This window comes from Pleurodeles waltl, chromosome 3_1, assembly GCF_031143425.1.
Source record: "Pleurodeles waltl isolate 20211129_DDA chromosome 3_1, aPleWal1.hap1.20221129, whole genome shotgun sequence".
In the NCBI taxonomy this organism is placed as follows: Eukaryota; Metazoa; Chordata; class Amphibia; order Caudata; family Salamandridae; genus Pleurodeles; species Pleurodeles waltl.
Genome location: NC_090440.1, coordinates 1,898,411,336 through 1,898,428,485, shown reverse-complemented (window position 1 = coordinate 1,898,428,485; position 17,150 = coordinate 1,898,411,336). Strand labels below are relative to the sequence as shown.

Here is a 17,150-nt window from a genome sequence, read left to right as displayed (position 1 = left end):
GGGGATGGGGGGCATGTTGGGGCTGGCGGGGGGCCTGGCGGGGATGGGGGGCATGTTGGGCCTGGCGGGGGGCCTGGCGGGGATGGGGGGCGTTGGGCCACTGGAAAGGAAAATGCTGAGTAACTTGAACGTGGTATTTCTCCCTCCCTGTACGTGTCACATAGGTCCGCGGCCATGAGAAGATCGGGATTTGGCGCGCCATCGCCAAGGAAGTCCGGGCCCTGGGGGTCCACCATCGACGGGGCACCCACTGCCGCAAGAGGTGGGAGGACATCCGCCGCGGGAACCAAGAAGACCGCCAAGTCTCTGCTGGGGATGGCCTCCCAACGTAGGCGGGGTGCCTGCCGTCAACTGAGCCCCCTGATGTTCCGGATCCTGGCGGTGGCCTACCCTGATTTGGATGGGCGCGTGAGGGCAGCACAGCAGACACAAGGGGGTGAGTCCAAGCATTATCTACTCTGTTGTTGCGCAGTGGAGGTGTCTGGGTGGGGGAGGAGGGCTGTGGGTCCCCCTAGGCCAGGGCGATATCTGTAGGCTGGGCACCCCTGTAAGCCCCTGTGTCCCCAGCCACCACCCTCAGTAGTGTGTCAGTACAGCCATCCCTGGGCCGTGTCATCCATGGGTGCAGTTGTCAACTCTAGGCGTGTAGGGCATGTTCCACGGAATGCGTAGCGGACCCCAAGTGCGCAACTTAGTGCAGGGGGCATCTGTGTCTGTCATGTCCGCTAACTGTACTGGAGATCCATGTAATCAATATCCCTTTATTTCTCTCTCCCCCCCCCTTTTTGTTTGTCTTTCTGTGCTTGTGTGCATCAGCATCATCAGGCGGAGGAGAAGTGGCATCGGGGCAGGAGGGAGCTGCATCTCACATGGCCCAGGAGGGCCATGCCACAGAGTCAGACTGGACCAGTGAGACGGAGGGCGAGGGGAGCTCCACGACGGGGACGACTGGAGCCTGCAGCGACACGGACACGTCCTCGGAAGGGGGCTCCCTTGCGGGGGTGGCACCATCCGTGCCCCCTGCCATTACAGGTACAGCCGCCACCCAGCGCACCATCTCCGCCCTCCCAGCAGCCCCTCCGCGTTCGCCCCGTGCCCGCTCTGCCAGGAAGCCGGGCATCTCCTTCGCCCCAGGCACCTCAGGCCCTGCCCCTGTTACCCCCGCTGCCCTCAGTGAGGAGGTCATTGACCTCCTCCGAACGCTCATTGTTGGGCAGACTACCCTTTTGAATGCCATCCAGGGGGTGGAGAGGGAGGTTCATCGCAGCAATGCGTACCTGGAGGGCATTCATTCGGGTCAGGCTGCCCATCAGCGATCGTTCCAGGCTCTGGCCTCAGCACTGACGGCAGCCATTGTCCCTGTCTCCTGCCTGCCTCTACTAACTCCCTCCTCCCAGTCTCCTGTTCCTCTGCCTGTCCCACCCACACCATCAGACCAGCCTGCACACACCTCAACACCCAAGAGAAGCTCATCCAAACATAAGCACCACAGATCACGCAGACATTCACACACGCAACATTCCGATGCAGACATGCCAACAGTCACTACCACCTCTGTGACCCCCACCTCCTCGTCTCCCTCCTCCCTCCCTGTGACGTCTACACTCACACCTCCATTCACCTCACCATCAGCCAGTGTTTCCATCACCAGCACACCCTCCACTCCAGTCCGCACACGTGCAGTCACCACCCCCACTGCCATTTACACGTCCCCTGTGTCCTCTCCCACTGTGTCTGTCACCCCCTCTTCCACACCACACAAACGCAGCCACCCACCCACCCAACAGCCATCCACCTCACGACAGCCTATCCCTCCTGCACCTGCACCCAAAGACAGCAAACGTGACTCACCTACAACCACATCCTCTCCCTCCACTCCCATTCCCACTGTACCTACCACTCTCCATTGTCCCAAGAAGCTCTTCCTCGCCACTACTAACTTCTTTCCTGACCCTGAGCCCCCCCCTCCTTCTCGTCGGGGTAAGAAGAGCACCTCAGCCACCACCAGCCCTGCAGCCCCCTTGACAAGGGTGCAGGGGTATTGGAGCCCGCCAGCCCGCATGTCTGGATCTTCGCCCAGCAGCAAGGGGACAGCCAGCCCACCCCCTGGGAAGAGGAGCAGAAGGCGGAAGGGGCGCCGCAGGAGCCCGCCTTCTACATCCCCCCCGGACACCACCCAGAGACAGTCACCAGCCACAGCTCCAAAGGGAGGAAAGGGCCACAGGCCGACGACTAAGGAGGGCAAGGGCAGCAAGTTGGAGAGGTCAGGCAGCAGGCCTGCTGCCCAGGAGGAGCCCACAACCCCCATAGCCGCTGCCCCGGGAGGAACCGGCACAGCTGCCCCGGGAGAGCCCACCAGCCCCATAGCCGCTGCCCAGGGAGGACCCAGCCCAGCTGGCCAGGAGGGCCCCACCACCCACAGCCCAGGTGGGCAGTGAAGGAGCACCATCCCCGCTGCCCAGGAGGGCACCACCAGGCATTTAGCAGTTGGCCATAGACCGTCCGCCGTCTCAAGAACCGCTGAACTGGGCCCTTCAAGGCAAGAACCGCTGAACTGGGCCCTTCAAGGCAAGAACCGCTGAACTGGGCCCCGCCGTCTCAAGAACCGCTGAACTGGGCCCCGCCGTCTCAAGAACCGCTGAACTGGGCCCTTCAAGGCAAGAACCGCTGAACCGGGCCCCGCCGTCTCAAGAACCGCTGAACTGGGCCCTTCAAGGCAAGAACCGCTGAACTGGGCCCTTCAAGGCAAGAACCGCTGAACTGGGCCCCGCCGTCTCAAGAACCGCTGAACTGGGCCCTTCAAGGCAAGAACCGCTGAACTGGGCCCTTCAAGGCAAGAACCGCTGAACTGGGCCCCGCCGTCTCAAGAACCGCTGAACTGGGCCCCGCCGTCTCAAGAACCGCTGAACTGGGCCCTTCAAGGCAAGAACCGCTGAACTGGGCCCTTCAAGGCAAGAACCGCTGAACTGGGCCCCGCCGTCTCAAGAACCGCTGAACTGGGCCCTTCAAGGCAAGAACCGCTGAACTGGGCCCTTCAAGGCAAGAACCGCTGAACTGGGCCCCGCCGTCTCAAGAACCGCTGAACTGGGCCCTTCAAGGCAAGAACCGCTGAACTGGGCCCTTCAAGGCAAGAACCGCTGAACTGGGCCCTTCAAGGCAAGAACCGCTGAACTGGGCCCTTCAAGGCAAGAACCGCTGAACTGGGCCCCGCCGTCTCAAGAACCGCTGAACTGGGCCCCGCCGTCTCAAGAACCGCTGAACTGGGCCCTTCAAGGCAAGAACCGCTGAACTGGGCCCTTCAAGGCAAGAACCGCTGAACTGGGCCCCGCCGTCTCAAGAACCGCTGAACTGGGCCCTTCAAGGCAAGAACCGCTGAACTGGGCCCCGCCGTCTCAAGAACCGCTGAACTGGGCCCTTCAAGGCAAGAACCGCTGAACTGGGCCCTTCAAGGCAAGAACCGCTGAACTGGGCCCTTCAAGGCAAGAACCGCTGAACTGGGCCCCGCCGTCTCAAGAACCGCTGAACTGGGCCCTTCAAGGCAAGAACCGCTGAACTGGGCCCTTCAAGGCAAGAACCGCTGAACTGGGCCCTTCAAGGCAAGAACCGCTGAACTGGGCCCTTCAAGGCAAGAACCGCTGAACTGGGCCCCGCCGTCTCAAGAACCGCTGAACTGGGCCCTTCAGGGCAAGAACCGCTGGCCCTTTGGCAGACGTGGCAGGGCAGGATCTATCTCGGGCAGGGCTGCAGGATGTCCTCTGGCCAACTTGCCTCCTCCAGTGGCAGTGGGGTCTGTTATGGACTGTATGGACTGTGGCTTTGCTCTCCCCAGGATGGCCCAGTGGGCAGGCCACCCACTGTATGGACTGTATGGACTGTGGCTTTGCTCTCCCCAGGATGGCCCAGTGGGCAGGCCACCCACTGTATGGACTGTGGCTTTGCTCTCCCCAGGATGGCCCAGTGGGCAGGCCACCCACTGTATGGACTGTATGGACTGTGGCTTTGCTCTCCCCAGGATGGCCCAGTGGGCAGGCCACCCACTGTATGGACTGTTTGGACTGTGGCTTTGCTCTCCCCAGGATGGCCCAGTGGGCAGGCCACCCACTGTATGGACTGTATGGACTGTGGCTTTGCTCTCCCCAGGATGGCCCAGTGGGCAGGCCACCCACTGTATGGACTGTTTGGACTGTGGCTTTGCTCTCCCCAGGATGGCCCAGTGGGCAGGCCACCCACTGTATGGACTGTATGGACTGTGGCTTTGCTCTCCCCAGGATGGCCCAGTGGTCATGGAGTCCCCTCGTGGATCTGGCGTCGTGTACTCAAGTGGCTGAGGTGCCCCCCCTTCCCTTCCCCCTGAGGTGCCTGTCCTATTTTCTTTCTGATGCCCCTGCAGTGTTCTCTCCGTGGAGTTCTTGTCGTGGGACTGGGCCTTGCCCCTTTGCACAGGACCCCTGTGATCCACGGACAGTGGTTGGACTACATTTAGTAGCTGTATATATTTTGTACATAGTTTATTTATTTTTTGGGATTAATGGCGTACATATTTCAATATATCTGCCCGTTTATGATCTCTTCTTTTGGTCTTTGCATTATTTCGGAGGGGGGTGGTTTGTGGGTTGTGACAGTGATCTGTGGAAATGCATTGATGTGTGTGTTGTAGTGGGTGTGGGTGGGTGGGTGTGTGCCGGTAATCTTTTCCCTCCCCTGTGTCGTAGGTGCAGTACTCACCGATGTCTTCCGCGCCGCCGGGCGTGCTCCTGGTATATGAGGAGGAATAGGAGTGCGGGGATGACCTGTAACTCTGGCTCCATACTGCCGGAATCTCGCCTGGAGTGCGTAGAGGTGAGCGTTTTCCCGTTCGTAGTCTGTTTCCGCCGTGTTCTTATCGGCGGTGCTCCCGCCCCGGAAAAGGTGGCAGATTGGTGGGTCGTAATAGGGTGGGCGGTACTTTGTCTGCCGCCGGGCTGTTGGCGGGAACCGCCGCGCTGTTTGTTTGTACCGCTGTGGCGGTCGGAGTGTTAAGTTGGCGGGCTGTGTTGGCGGTTCCCGCCAGGGTCAGAATGCCATTTTTAATACCGCCGGTCTGTTCGCGGTCCGACCGCCGCCTCTCCGCCGACCGCCAAGGTCAGAATGAGGGCCTATGTGTCCAAACATTACTGAAAGTCACAGAGAGTTTTATGCAAATGCCTACATTTACATAAAAAGACTGCTCAAAGTGGGCAGGTAAGATCCCAAATATACTGACAGATCTACAGATAGTATCATGACAACATAACCACTGAAAGGGCAAATAATCAAGACCTCCAAGAAAAGGGGGAATGTGTTGTAGTTGATGCCATATTCAACCAAATGCAAATCTGATACAGATGGATCTTAATGACATGGACGAAACCACCACTGTGTCAGCTAAAGGAGCAGTGTTAGACCTGACAGCCTTAGGGTGGTCTTCCCCCAACTTTTTGCCCTCCTCCCTCCATTTTTCTGATCTCATTTTTGCTGGATTTAGGACTCTGCACACTTTACCACTGCTGACCAGTGCTAAAGTGCTTGTGCTCTCTCTCTCGCTCCTAAACGTGGTAACATTGTCTCATTCCCAATTTCCATATTTCATTTTCCTGTAAGTCCCTAATAAAGTGCACTATATGTGTCTAGGGCCTGTAAATTGTTACTAATGGGCCTGCAGCACTGATTGTGTCACACACCAAAGTAGCCCCTTAACCATATCCCAGGTCTGCCATTGCTAGGCCTTTTGTGTGCAGTTATACTGCCATTACGACTTGGCATTTAAAAGTACTTGCAAAGCCTTAAATTCCCTTTTTCTTCCACATAAGTCACACTTTAAGGTATGCCCTAGGTAACCAATTGGGGGCAGTATGCTATGTAAGTAAAAGGCAGGACATTTACTTATAAGTTTTACATGTCCTGGTAGTGAAAAAAACAAACAAAGGCGTTTTTCACTATTATGTAGCCTGCTCCTCTAATAGGCCAGCATTAGAAATTCCCTTATAATCTTTTAAGTGGTAATTTCTGATCTGAAAGGAATAGACTTGTCATAGTTGGTAGGGTTGGAATGGTGGTAAGAAATCCTACTTACTGGTGAAGTTGGATTTTACATTACTATTTCAGAAATGCCACTTTTAGAAAGTAGGCATTTCCCTGCATTTGCTGCCATCAGTGCCTTACAGCCTGTCTCGAATCCAAGTCTGGTTGGTGCTGGTTAACAGCTCCCTTTGTGCATTCCACCCAGACAGCCATAAACACAGGACACTCAGCTGCATCTGCATCCATCTGCTTTTAGATGGATCTCGCTGGGTAAGAAGGGTGGAGGGGCTCTCTCTTACACTTCAAAGACTAGTGGCCCGCCTCAAACAAGGACTGATAACCCCCCACAGGGCTCCTGACAAACAGGGCTGGGTTGAAAGGGGAACTTGCGCACTTCAAAACCACTCTTTGAAGTTTCCTCCACTTCAAAAGACACTTTTGGGTATATATGCTGGGTCTGTGACCCCATCAAATCAGACACTTCTGTATCTGCAACTACACTCTGTCAGAAGGACTGCTGAGCTGCCCAAAGGACTAATCTGGACTGCTATGCTGCTTGTTGCCCGGCTGCTCTCTGACTCTGCCTTCCTCCACAAGTGCTCTTCAGGGGCTTGGATTGACATTGTCTCCTGTTGTGAAGTCATAGGGCCAACAAAGACTTCATCTACTAACTCCTAGCAAGTTCACTGACTTCAACGACTCCAGAACCAGCACCACTGTCCTACGCCACGTCGCTGCCTGCTCTGTGGACCTCGCTGAACTCTCAGACCGCGGCCGGCAACGTAAGACGCAGCTGAAGTCCTGCGGTGTGATCGTGACACTGAAGTCGACACATTACGTCTTGACCTGCTGGACTCATCAACCCCACTGGGTCACCGACGCCTTGCCACCAACACCGCATCACCTCCCCTGCAACCGGACGGAAACAACGCCACGCCACCCCTGCGTAGCAGTAAGGAACTGACGCCTCACCTCCCTGGCCCCAGCCAGGAACCGACGACACACCAGCCATGCCTCATCTCTCTGACTCTGTGCTACATCTTAGTCTCCTGGTTTATTAAAGGTACTGTGTCTGGGGTCCAAACTCCCTCGTAGGTGGCGTCGGGCTTTTGGGAACGACTCCATCAAGACGTCGTAATAGCCCCTGTTAGAAATATTGTGTTTCTAAGTGCTATACTAAGAGTTAATCTTGCAAAATTCATATGTTTACTTGTGTATATAGGATTTGCGACATTTTGGTCTATTTTATTCAGATACATATTATCTATTTTCCTAAACTGGTGTGGAGTACCTTTTGTGGTGCTTTCACTGTGTTACTGTATGAGCTATTTCCCAGATATTTTATACATTGCCTTTCAAGTTAAGCCTGCCTGCTCTGTGGCAAGCTACCGGAGGGAGAGCATAGGATAATTTAGGTTGTGTTGTGACTTACCCTGACTAGGATTGTGGTCCCTACTTGGATAGGGTGCATACCTCTGCCAACTAGAGACCAATTTCTAACAAGGAGCACTTCTAGGACTCACATAAGAGAATGAGACCAATGGCATCCTATAATATGAGGCAAGCAGACAGCAGAGCAACAACAGTTATGAGAACCAGTGACAAAGAAGAGAAACAGAAAGAGGCATCAGACAGATACAAGAATATTGGGGAAAGGTCTTACCATGAAGTGATTTTAGTTTACAGTGTGAGAGGGGGCAAAGTGACCATTGAGAAAGGGGTAATATGTCAGTTCCTACATATTTGAAGGGCTTAGAAAAGTCTCCTGTGAGATAGATTACACAGGAATTGAGAGCAGAGGAATTTGATCATTACAATTGTTTCAAAATTAAAAAGTTATAGTGAAATAGTTGTGATAACAGGTGGATGCGGCTAAAAGGGCCAAACGGAATTGGTAAAATCTGAGCCACGTTGGATAGGGAGTTTAATTTTGGGACAAATGAGAGTTTTGTGGTGTGTACACACTGCAATGTGGGAGGTTGCCTCTACCGAATTGTGTTGGGAATTTGTGCAGCATGAGCAGCTAGATTCAGACTGCTACTGCTCACTCAATGTGAAGGGCCTCAACCTGACACATAAATATCAAACAACTGAAGTTACCTGAAACCACATAGCCCTAGTGTAGTTTTCCTAGTGGAGACACAATCAAAGAGAATCAATTAGTAATGAGGAATAATGTTTCCCCAGTTCTGGGCATGCAACATAATTAAGAGTGCTGAAGAGGCCATTTTATACAACTATGAATCTTGCACCACAAAGATTAAAGTGAGAAGGGTCCAAGGGATGATATTATAGTCTGTTTGCAGTAGGTGTACTTGGACAAAAATAAACCTTCCTGAAAATGATACCTCCAAACATGACACAGAAGCATTTTCTGTCACAGACACAGAAGCAATGAAGGAAGATGATGGGGATCCTATTATCGGAGGAGATGTTAACTGAGTATAGGACCTGGCGTGCAAATGCATAGGCTGTGTGTGCTCGCATACAAAAATGGCCACATTGAAGCTAAATATGCTCTCTGAAATGCTGAGACAGACTGAAAAATCTCTAGGTCTTTTCCCTCATACATTGAGTGTATAGTAGTACACGCCACATAGTTGTGACCTGTTCAAACTTGCAGTAGGTACAGAGAGTTGGAATTGTGACACCGGCAGTCTCAAATCATACACACAGAGTTTCGAGGATGCTATGAATGGACTATTAAAATGCTGATCTAGGAGATATCTCGAAATCTGGTATGGATGAGCTATTACTGAAATCTGATTCTAAGCAGGTTAATAATTCATCATGACCGGTGTTGTAGAGCCATTTTAGTGATGTCTGCGGGCACATTATTTTAGCAACTAGTCCTGCTGCTTGTGCCCTTTAACTTAGTAACATTGTATTTTAATTAATCTAATTCTTTTACAATCAGCCACATTCGTGGTGGTGTTTCATTTTCTTTACCTATTTGTTCTTAGCATAGGAAAGCATTACATTTCTTAGCACAACATTCTTTTACTCTGTGCTGTCTTCAAGGCTGCAGCGAGATAGGATTGTCGGCACAAGTGGTACACTGTGCCTCTAACATTCACAGAAATACACACATTTTTATGTGGGGACACTCTCAAAACATCAGTTGTTTTATCATAAAAACATTTCCCTGTCCATGCATGTTAGAGAGAAGTTCCATCCAGATGACCATGGCTGCATGCTGTCTGAATTTGTTACAGCTGCTTGCTGAGACCACCGGTTCCCTAGCCCACATGGGGATGGTGTCTCTATAGATAACAGGCTACTGTCCTACTCAGGTATGGGGGATGATGTCTTCTCAGGGAGAATCCTGAAGTGCAGATTAAGGCTTATCCTGCTGTGCTCATAGCTTAGGTAGGAACGACATATATCATGCATAGTGACAGTATGGTGGGACTTTTCCTGTGTTTCACTTTTCTTGTCACTATTTTGCTTCTAGTATGTTTCTTCATTCTAATTATTGCATTTCATGTTATTTTATCTAAGACATAGCTGATTCAATAAATCTTATTGAACCATTTCCTGCCTCCATTTGTCTCTGCATGTGTGAGACTAACGTAACTGAAAGAAAAGGATGAGGTCTAATCCACCACGATGTCCCTGAGTAGTCACAATGTCATGTGCCCGGTTGCCACAAATCATTCCTGCTCTTGGGCAAAGATGAGGTGTTGCTAGCTGGCCGGAAACGGATTAGGCCGACAATTGTCACATGGTGTGGGATTTGACTCAGTTCCCCATAATTCTGGTGATGCTGCCGCCCAAATCCAGCAGCCTGGTACAATGAGAGCTACTGCGACACCTGTTCCCTCTGACAACTATCAACCATTATTTTATCTGTCTTAACCTTTATTAATTGATTAGCTGTCACTTTCGGTCACATCCTTGTCACAGATTTCGATGGCCTAAACCACAGTTATACATTTCTTTTAATGACATTTCTTTTAATGTTCATACCTTTTCAATTACTTCTTACTTTGTAACTGCGTTTTGTTCTGTGGTGGTATCTTCTTTACCCTTGAAAAGTGAGTGCATAACGCTCAGTGGGTACTGTCTCCACAGCCTTGTAATAACATGTGCGTAATGGCCATTTCTTATGAAAATACTCAATAAACATATTTAAAAAATTCACACATAGTTGGAATGGAAAGCAGGATCAATTACCACAGCTCCTCATTGGAAATAAATCAGGGGAATCTGAAGATCTGGCTCATAGCAAAATGATTTTTTTAGATTAATGAGACGGGGGCACACCAAAGACTAACAAATGCAACCATAACAAGTAAACCCATAGCCATGACTGGCAGTACAATTTGGGAAACGCTAGTGATAAGACCGGCTTATCATGGAAATCATGAAGCTGGTGCAGGCCAATACGTTCTTTCACTCAATAAAAGGGCAGATGCAGTTAACGAAGGCCAAGTGACATCCTACCCTTTTGTGCGCATTAGGGCTATACCCAGACCAAGTTTAAAGAATTATTTGATGAAAAAGGGCTCAGACTGAGATTCCGAGTGAAGCAAAGTGAGGCACGTATTGCCCATTTGATAGAACAAATAAGTAATCTCATAAGACGTTAAGAACGTCTGGGGAAATGTTTGCCTGAATAGTGCCAATCTAATATCTGAATACACCAATTGGTAACTGAAAGATGAACAGTTAACCTTAGCACAGAGCAACTGTGTGTAATAAAGCAACAAGTAATGGGTATTTTGTGAAATCTGCAACTGTGCCAGCATGTTGTGGATTATGACTCAAGTGTGGTAAATCCATAGTTATGCATAAGTCATTACATCCACAGAATCACATAGTTCCAGTGTCTAGCTCATAATAAAAAGATTCAAGAATAAAATGTCTACGTTTGCTGCAACTGCATTTTTTGGTTGCAACTAATATATAACTGAAGCCACCACTTCATAAATATTGTGAATAGAATAACGACTAATCTTGCATCTATCTGTATGTAAATAACCTTCTCTCACTCTCCAAAAGATTGTGAAGATTTTCCCACACATGATCATGCAATCATTTCTCGTGGTGCACCCAAATACCCAAAGAGGCAGTTCTCATAATCCTGTAAGACTACTTACGCTTGGTTGATCTTGCTGGTGGGTTCTGTGAAAGTACTGGTTGGCTAACAGACTGTAGTTGAGAAGGCTGAGGTGTAGAGACTGCCTGAGAGGACCAATCTAAGAAAAGAAAGCATCTAGTTATTAAAAATGTTATAGCAGAGAGAATACAATAACAATGTTTATTATTAATCCATAAACAGCAACCTGATTCTATTAAAAAACATGTACATTCAACCAAAAGTAGTTTTGTTCAACAGTTTACCAAAGATATCACATGTAATGTTGATGTGCATCATAAAGAATCCATGCTACACTGAAAAAGAGTCCATGAAAACCACAAAGGGAAGGCAAAGTTTTTCAGTAAATCAACAACCTGATGCAAAAAGTAAAATAACAATTCTCCATGGTAAGATTTTCTTATAATGCCAAAGCAAAAAATATCGTCATCTGTGGTCTCAAAACACAATAGGTATCATTTTAACTTTTAAAAATAATCCTATAAGGATTCTCTCAATACAGGAGTCAAAAACTATTTATGTCTTTTTTTAATAAAGCCAATTCAAATCATATATGGTCACTAGTACACTTGAATTAAAATGTCAATTTGAAACCGTCTCTGAACAAAAAAAACTTGTATTCGGCAACATATTTTGACCTCTCAAAGAAATAAATAATGCTCTTGTGCATTTGCTTACACTTATGGAATATTTGCCAGTCTAAGGCTTTGCGAACTGCAATGCCCCAAAATACATCATGAGCGATTCTATGATGATGTATTTTTTAATACAATCAGTCTATTTTAGGCTGGCCTATCAAAAGAATAGCCCATTGCGCTGAGAATTTCATGGTTTTAGTAGATGTGTTCGGGTATCTGCCCCCAAAATCACCCATGGGAAAACCTCTTTATAGCTTTTTTTTAAATCCACCTTGCCCTTTGACAAGTGTCCACCCTGTAATAAATTCTGGAAAGAAGACCACACAGTTGCTTGCCAGATTCTCACAGAGTTGAGGAGTGTGGCATATGTCATAAAATGCCTAAGGAGGCTGAAGGACAGAAATGGAGTTTGCATCAGGACTAAGCTTGACCTATTAGGGAATAGGAAATAGGAAGGAGACTCCTTTTAGGTCTCAGGCTAGAAAAGGGATCACAGAAAGTACTAAGGAAGATGATGTGTGCACCTAAGCAATTGTTCAGAGCAACTCTGGAACACCACAAGACCTCTCAGGGAAACAGCTTAATTAACTGCTCCATACTGAGACACTCTTTGTCAAGAGTCTCTCCAGTCACCGGTTAGATGTTGAAGCTTCATCTGTACGCAGGATCTACTAAACAGTTGAGGGTTTTGCTGCTGAACCACCAATCTTTCTCATAAACTAACACAACAACCAGTCAAAAAATCAGTGTCCTCACAACTGAGAAAGATGAAAATACTTTTTTTCACAGTCTGAAGCAGGCCATTTCAGAGAGACAATTCTAAAAAAAGCAACTGTATATCTCTAACAATGTAAATGCCTGTTTAAAATTAGGTATAACAACGTTGAACACTGACTTGTTTTCGCTTGTCCAAAAAAGCTTTTATTAGTTCTGTGGTGAAGTATGTTCCTCCAATACTGGTTTTTTTCTGCCTTATGGCAAATCTAATAAGTCGGTTCTTTGTATATTTAAGTCTTGACTATGAGATAATAAGTTAATTGTGCATGTCACAACAACATTCTAGTCATGAGCCTAGGGATGTTTATTACTCTCCCCCAGATAGGGTAATTAGGATTGTGTTTCAAACAGTCTTTAATATTCTGCCTCCCCGTCTTTCTGTTGTTCAGAAATTGGCAATGTTTGCATTTCTTGTTGCTTCTGCCCATTTCGGTACTTTCTCCCTACATATATGGAAAAGGTGAGGTGAAAAGAGTTCTCCATGTCATTGCAACATACTTCTCGGCCAATAACAGCAATAGGTTTGCAAATGTGCATTTTAGTTTTGTTTCCTTTTTTGGTGTGGGCATACGGCAGAGCAGACAAACTTGAGATTTCTAAATATGGGCTTTGCTGGTGAGATTTGTTACTAGGTTTGTGACCTTCGACCAATGTGGGTTTAGGGAAGGGGATGTCTACAACCTATGATAAAAGTCTGCCCTCTTTGGGTCACATCTTGGGCAAGTTTCCACTGCAGTCAGGAATATGTGACGTAGGCACTGCCGAACCAGATTAAGTTGGATTTATAAGGTTGTGCTGCATGAATTTGAATCTTACATTGGTGGAAAGCCTGGGTGAAAATCGCAACGTGAAGCACCAGTCACAGTCTATTTCACTATCCATTTATGCCTCAGTTGTTCTAGTGTGGTCTCATACCCTGAATGGCAGTATAAAGTTGTGATTAACTTCTTAGAGTCCCCAGTCTGAAGGGTAAGGCCAGGACACCATGTGTCGGGGATCTACTGTATGCTATCTCCAGTCCAGTTGGATCGACCCACTAAGAGAGGCGTACATTAAAACGTGGCCTGCAGGAACTGATTCTTGTTCCCTAAAATTGCTAAACTCGTTTGTGGCGTGTTAACAGATAAGTCATCTTCTCTGGAGACACCGGATTTAGTTCACAACTGCTTTTGCAGTTTCCCAAACCTATGGTAGTACCACTACAGTAAGTCTGTGGTATATGAAGGTGTGAATGTTTGAAGCACAGTCTCCAGCAACGACTGGCCATCTTTACAAGGTGAATGTGAAGTAAACATTTGCTCATTGAGTCAAATATTACCTCCAGGAGTGTTGCATTTCTGGATATTTCATTGAAATATATTTCTCTATCTTTATTTCTATGAACCATTTTCTTACCCAACGAAGTTGAGTGGCTAAGCAGCAAAATTAAGCATTTGGAGTACCAGGCCACCTTCCTTAATTGGTGCATGTGTCTTTTGCAATGTATTTTCATATCTTCTCCACTCCAGATCAGAGCAATCATTTTAAAGTTAAGAATCCGGAAATATTGGGGCATTATGAGGGGCGGATTTGTAAAGAAGTACAAAACCCTTGTTAGCATCACCATCTCTGAAATAGCAATGCTCCCAGTAGTCTTTTCCAGTAAACATAAATGTCCGTTTTGAGTTCAGTCTCTTGGTGATATTCGCATCTATTACCGTGGAGTCTAAATGGCAGATCTGTGCCTAAATGTTGTTTTTTTCAAATCTAAGGGGCAGTATATGGAGTTCTTGTCTGCCAGTAGTCGGAGTGGAAATAGACATGATTATTCCTTGTTCACTTGCAAGCTATACACTTTGGTTGGCTGGAAGCATCTGATGGCATCACAGGTAAATCAGTTCATCACCTGCTTATGAGATTGTGTGTGTGCAGCCATCCAACACCACACCCCTGTAAACTCCCTTTCCGCAAATTATTGACAATAGTAGCTCCATCGCGAGTGCTACTAGGGAAGTGACAGAACTGAGTTTCCTTTTCCACCTGTCATAATCATGTGACAACTTATTTGGGTAGTTATATACTCGAACATGGTTTCCTGGAAAAGTAGGTTGATCCATGCCATCATTTCCTCACAAAAGCCCACATCTTCCATAACCATGAACTGGTAATCCCATTGAGGTGTGTGAAAGGCCTTTTCTAGTTCAATGGAAATCACCACTGGTACTTGGGCCACAGTAGAAGGCTTATTTAAAAATTGGAATAAATGTCTGATGTTTGGATAGGTGTTTCTATTCAGCACAGAGCCTAACTGGTCGGAATGTATCAGTTGCAGAGGAACATTTGTTAATCTGTTTTGCTAGGACCATCCAAAGAATTTTACAGTCTAAGGGCCTCATTATGACTTTGGCGGTCCTGCTGCGGTGGAGGTTTGACAGCCACATTAAAACCTTGGCGGTCGGACTGCCAAGGGACTGCCGCCGGGAACATGGTTCCCGACGGGCTAATGGCGGTCAGAGTCGTGGTCAGCCATGGCGGCGCTGAAAGCGCAGATCACAAGGCCTGTTTCTGCCAGCTTTTTCATGGTGGGGACTCCCCCCTCCATACCCCGTCCACCCCCTCAAGGAGCATCACCACGACCAGCGATCACCCCATTTTATCCGTGATAGAGATCTGATACTGCAGGAGGTGCATCAGATGGGAGAGATTCGATATGATGACTCGAAGATAATGATATTCCATGACTTTTCCTGAGAAGTGCAGAGATGCACCTTCGACTCTTTCAAAATTAAGCTGAGAGCCCTCCAACTGCAATATATGATGCAGTTCCCAGCAAAGGTTAAGCTCCTATACAAGGGCAAATACTTCTTCCAGTCCCCGGAGGAGGCTTGGACCTGGATTGAGGAGCGGCTGCCACGGTGGACTGAGAAGGGGGGTTGGGCAAATCACTTAACGACGTTGGCAGAGGAAGCACAACCCAAGACATACACTGTGAGGAGAAGGCGCAAAAGCCGCACTTTGAAAAGGACACCTAATGGAACAGAAAAGAACCACGACCTGATCCCTCCTCTGATCCAGGGAGTGAACTAACCCGGCCCCCCAATTAACTGACCCACCCTACCATGCGAAAGCCTGGTACACCAGAATTGTCTGAGAGAGACTAGTCATCCGATTAGGATGGGGAACACTCCTTGATGGTGGACATTGCGGACCTTGAGAGGGATTCTGTGGGCCAGGTTTCCCCCTGACCTGATGGGGAAACCATACAAGATGGCTACCGCAGCTTGCTCCAGATACTGGGCCAGGCGGAGAAGAGAAAGTGGCCCTGTGTTTCTTCGTTCCCCCCAAAAGCCACTCTCACCTTCTAACTGGGAGTGCGTGTGTTTCTCTTTTCTCTTCTTTCCTTTTGTCTCCATTTTTCTTTTCTTTCTTTAAATGTTATTGCATACTTTGCAAGTATCTCCTCTTGGGTTTCTGAATACAGGGTGGTGGGCTACAGACCTCTCCTATCCTCTTCATGTCCAGTTTGGATCAGGTATTTTGATTCCGAATCATGGGGAGGTGCCAGGAGGTGGGGTGGGAGAGGGGTGAGGGGTTGGATGGCGGGTTGGTTTATTCATGTTTTTTCTTGTATTGTTTGCACTGGCAGAGACGGGCCGACAGGGATACTGGTTTGGTTCACAGCACCACATAAAACGGATCAGCAGCATTATAAACACTCCACGGGGATGGCACAACCTGGACAATTAGCAGATTCTTCCCTTATAATACGTACCTGGAACGTCAATGGTCTGGGGAACAAAATTAGGAGAGGGCCTTAAACAGCTACACCTGGATGTGATCTACCTTCAAGAAACATATTTGCAGCGAGGGAACAAACCCGCATGAGCCAGCATGGTATATGCACCCCTACTGACTCATGCAGGTTTTACCTCAGGATCCCGTGGTGGTGGGGATGGTGGGGGGAGGGAGGGTGCGGTGGTCATGGTTGCACGTGGGGGGGTGGGAGGGAGGGTGTTAATTCTACCGCAGAGAAACACCCCCCTTTCGAGTGTCCAAAATCTGGACTGACCCTAGCAGAAGATACGTGGGAGTACAGAGGTTCCAGGGACAGACTGAAATGACTCTGGTGAGTCTTTATGCTACACCCCGACTACAAACACAGACACTGGCCTTCTGGAACCCACCTCAGTGCTCCACATGGTGGGGGGTGACTTTAATGATGTTGTGGATGTGACTCAGGACCGTTCGGGCCCTCAATCAGCACCTCATCAGATGACTACACTTGCGCAATTCATGGACCGCATGGGTCTGAAAGACACATGGTGTACCCTACATCCCTCAGTCAGGGCAAATTCCTACTTCTCAGGAACCCACACGGTCTACTCCAGACTTGATTATGTCCTCGTACCAAGGGGCGTAGTGAGTGAAATTACCCTGGCCGAATATCTGGCACGGCGCTTAATGGACCCTTCGCCCTTACTGGTCTGCCTGGGTAGATTCAGAGGCAGAAGTGCTACTGGGTGGAAAATGAACGCATGGGATCTATAAGATCACGGAGTGGCTACGGGCATAAGAGTAGACTCAGAATTGTACTTTACAGAAAATGAGCACTCAGT

General features: G+C 48.4%; 1 protein-coding gene across 2 annotated transcripts in view; it reads right to left on the bottom strand.

Annotated features, from left to right (window-relative positions):
• ICA1L (islet cell autoantigen 1 like) overlaps window positions 1-17,150 on the bottom strand; it is a 370,063-nt gene that overhangs the window by 32,456 nt on the left and 320,457 nt on the right. For both annotated transcript variants that reach the window (XM_069226037.1, XM_069226039.1), the window contains exon 12: window positions 11,142-11,240. In XM_069226037.1, the coding sequence (XP_069082138.1) occupies window positions 11,142-11,240 (99 nt within the window). The remainder of the gene's footprint in view (window positions 1-11,141; window positions 11,241-17,150) is intronic.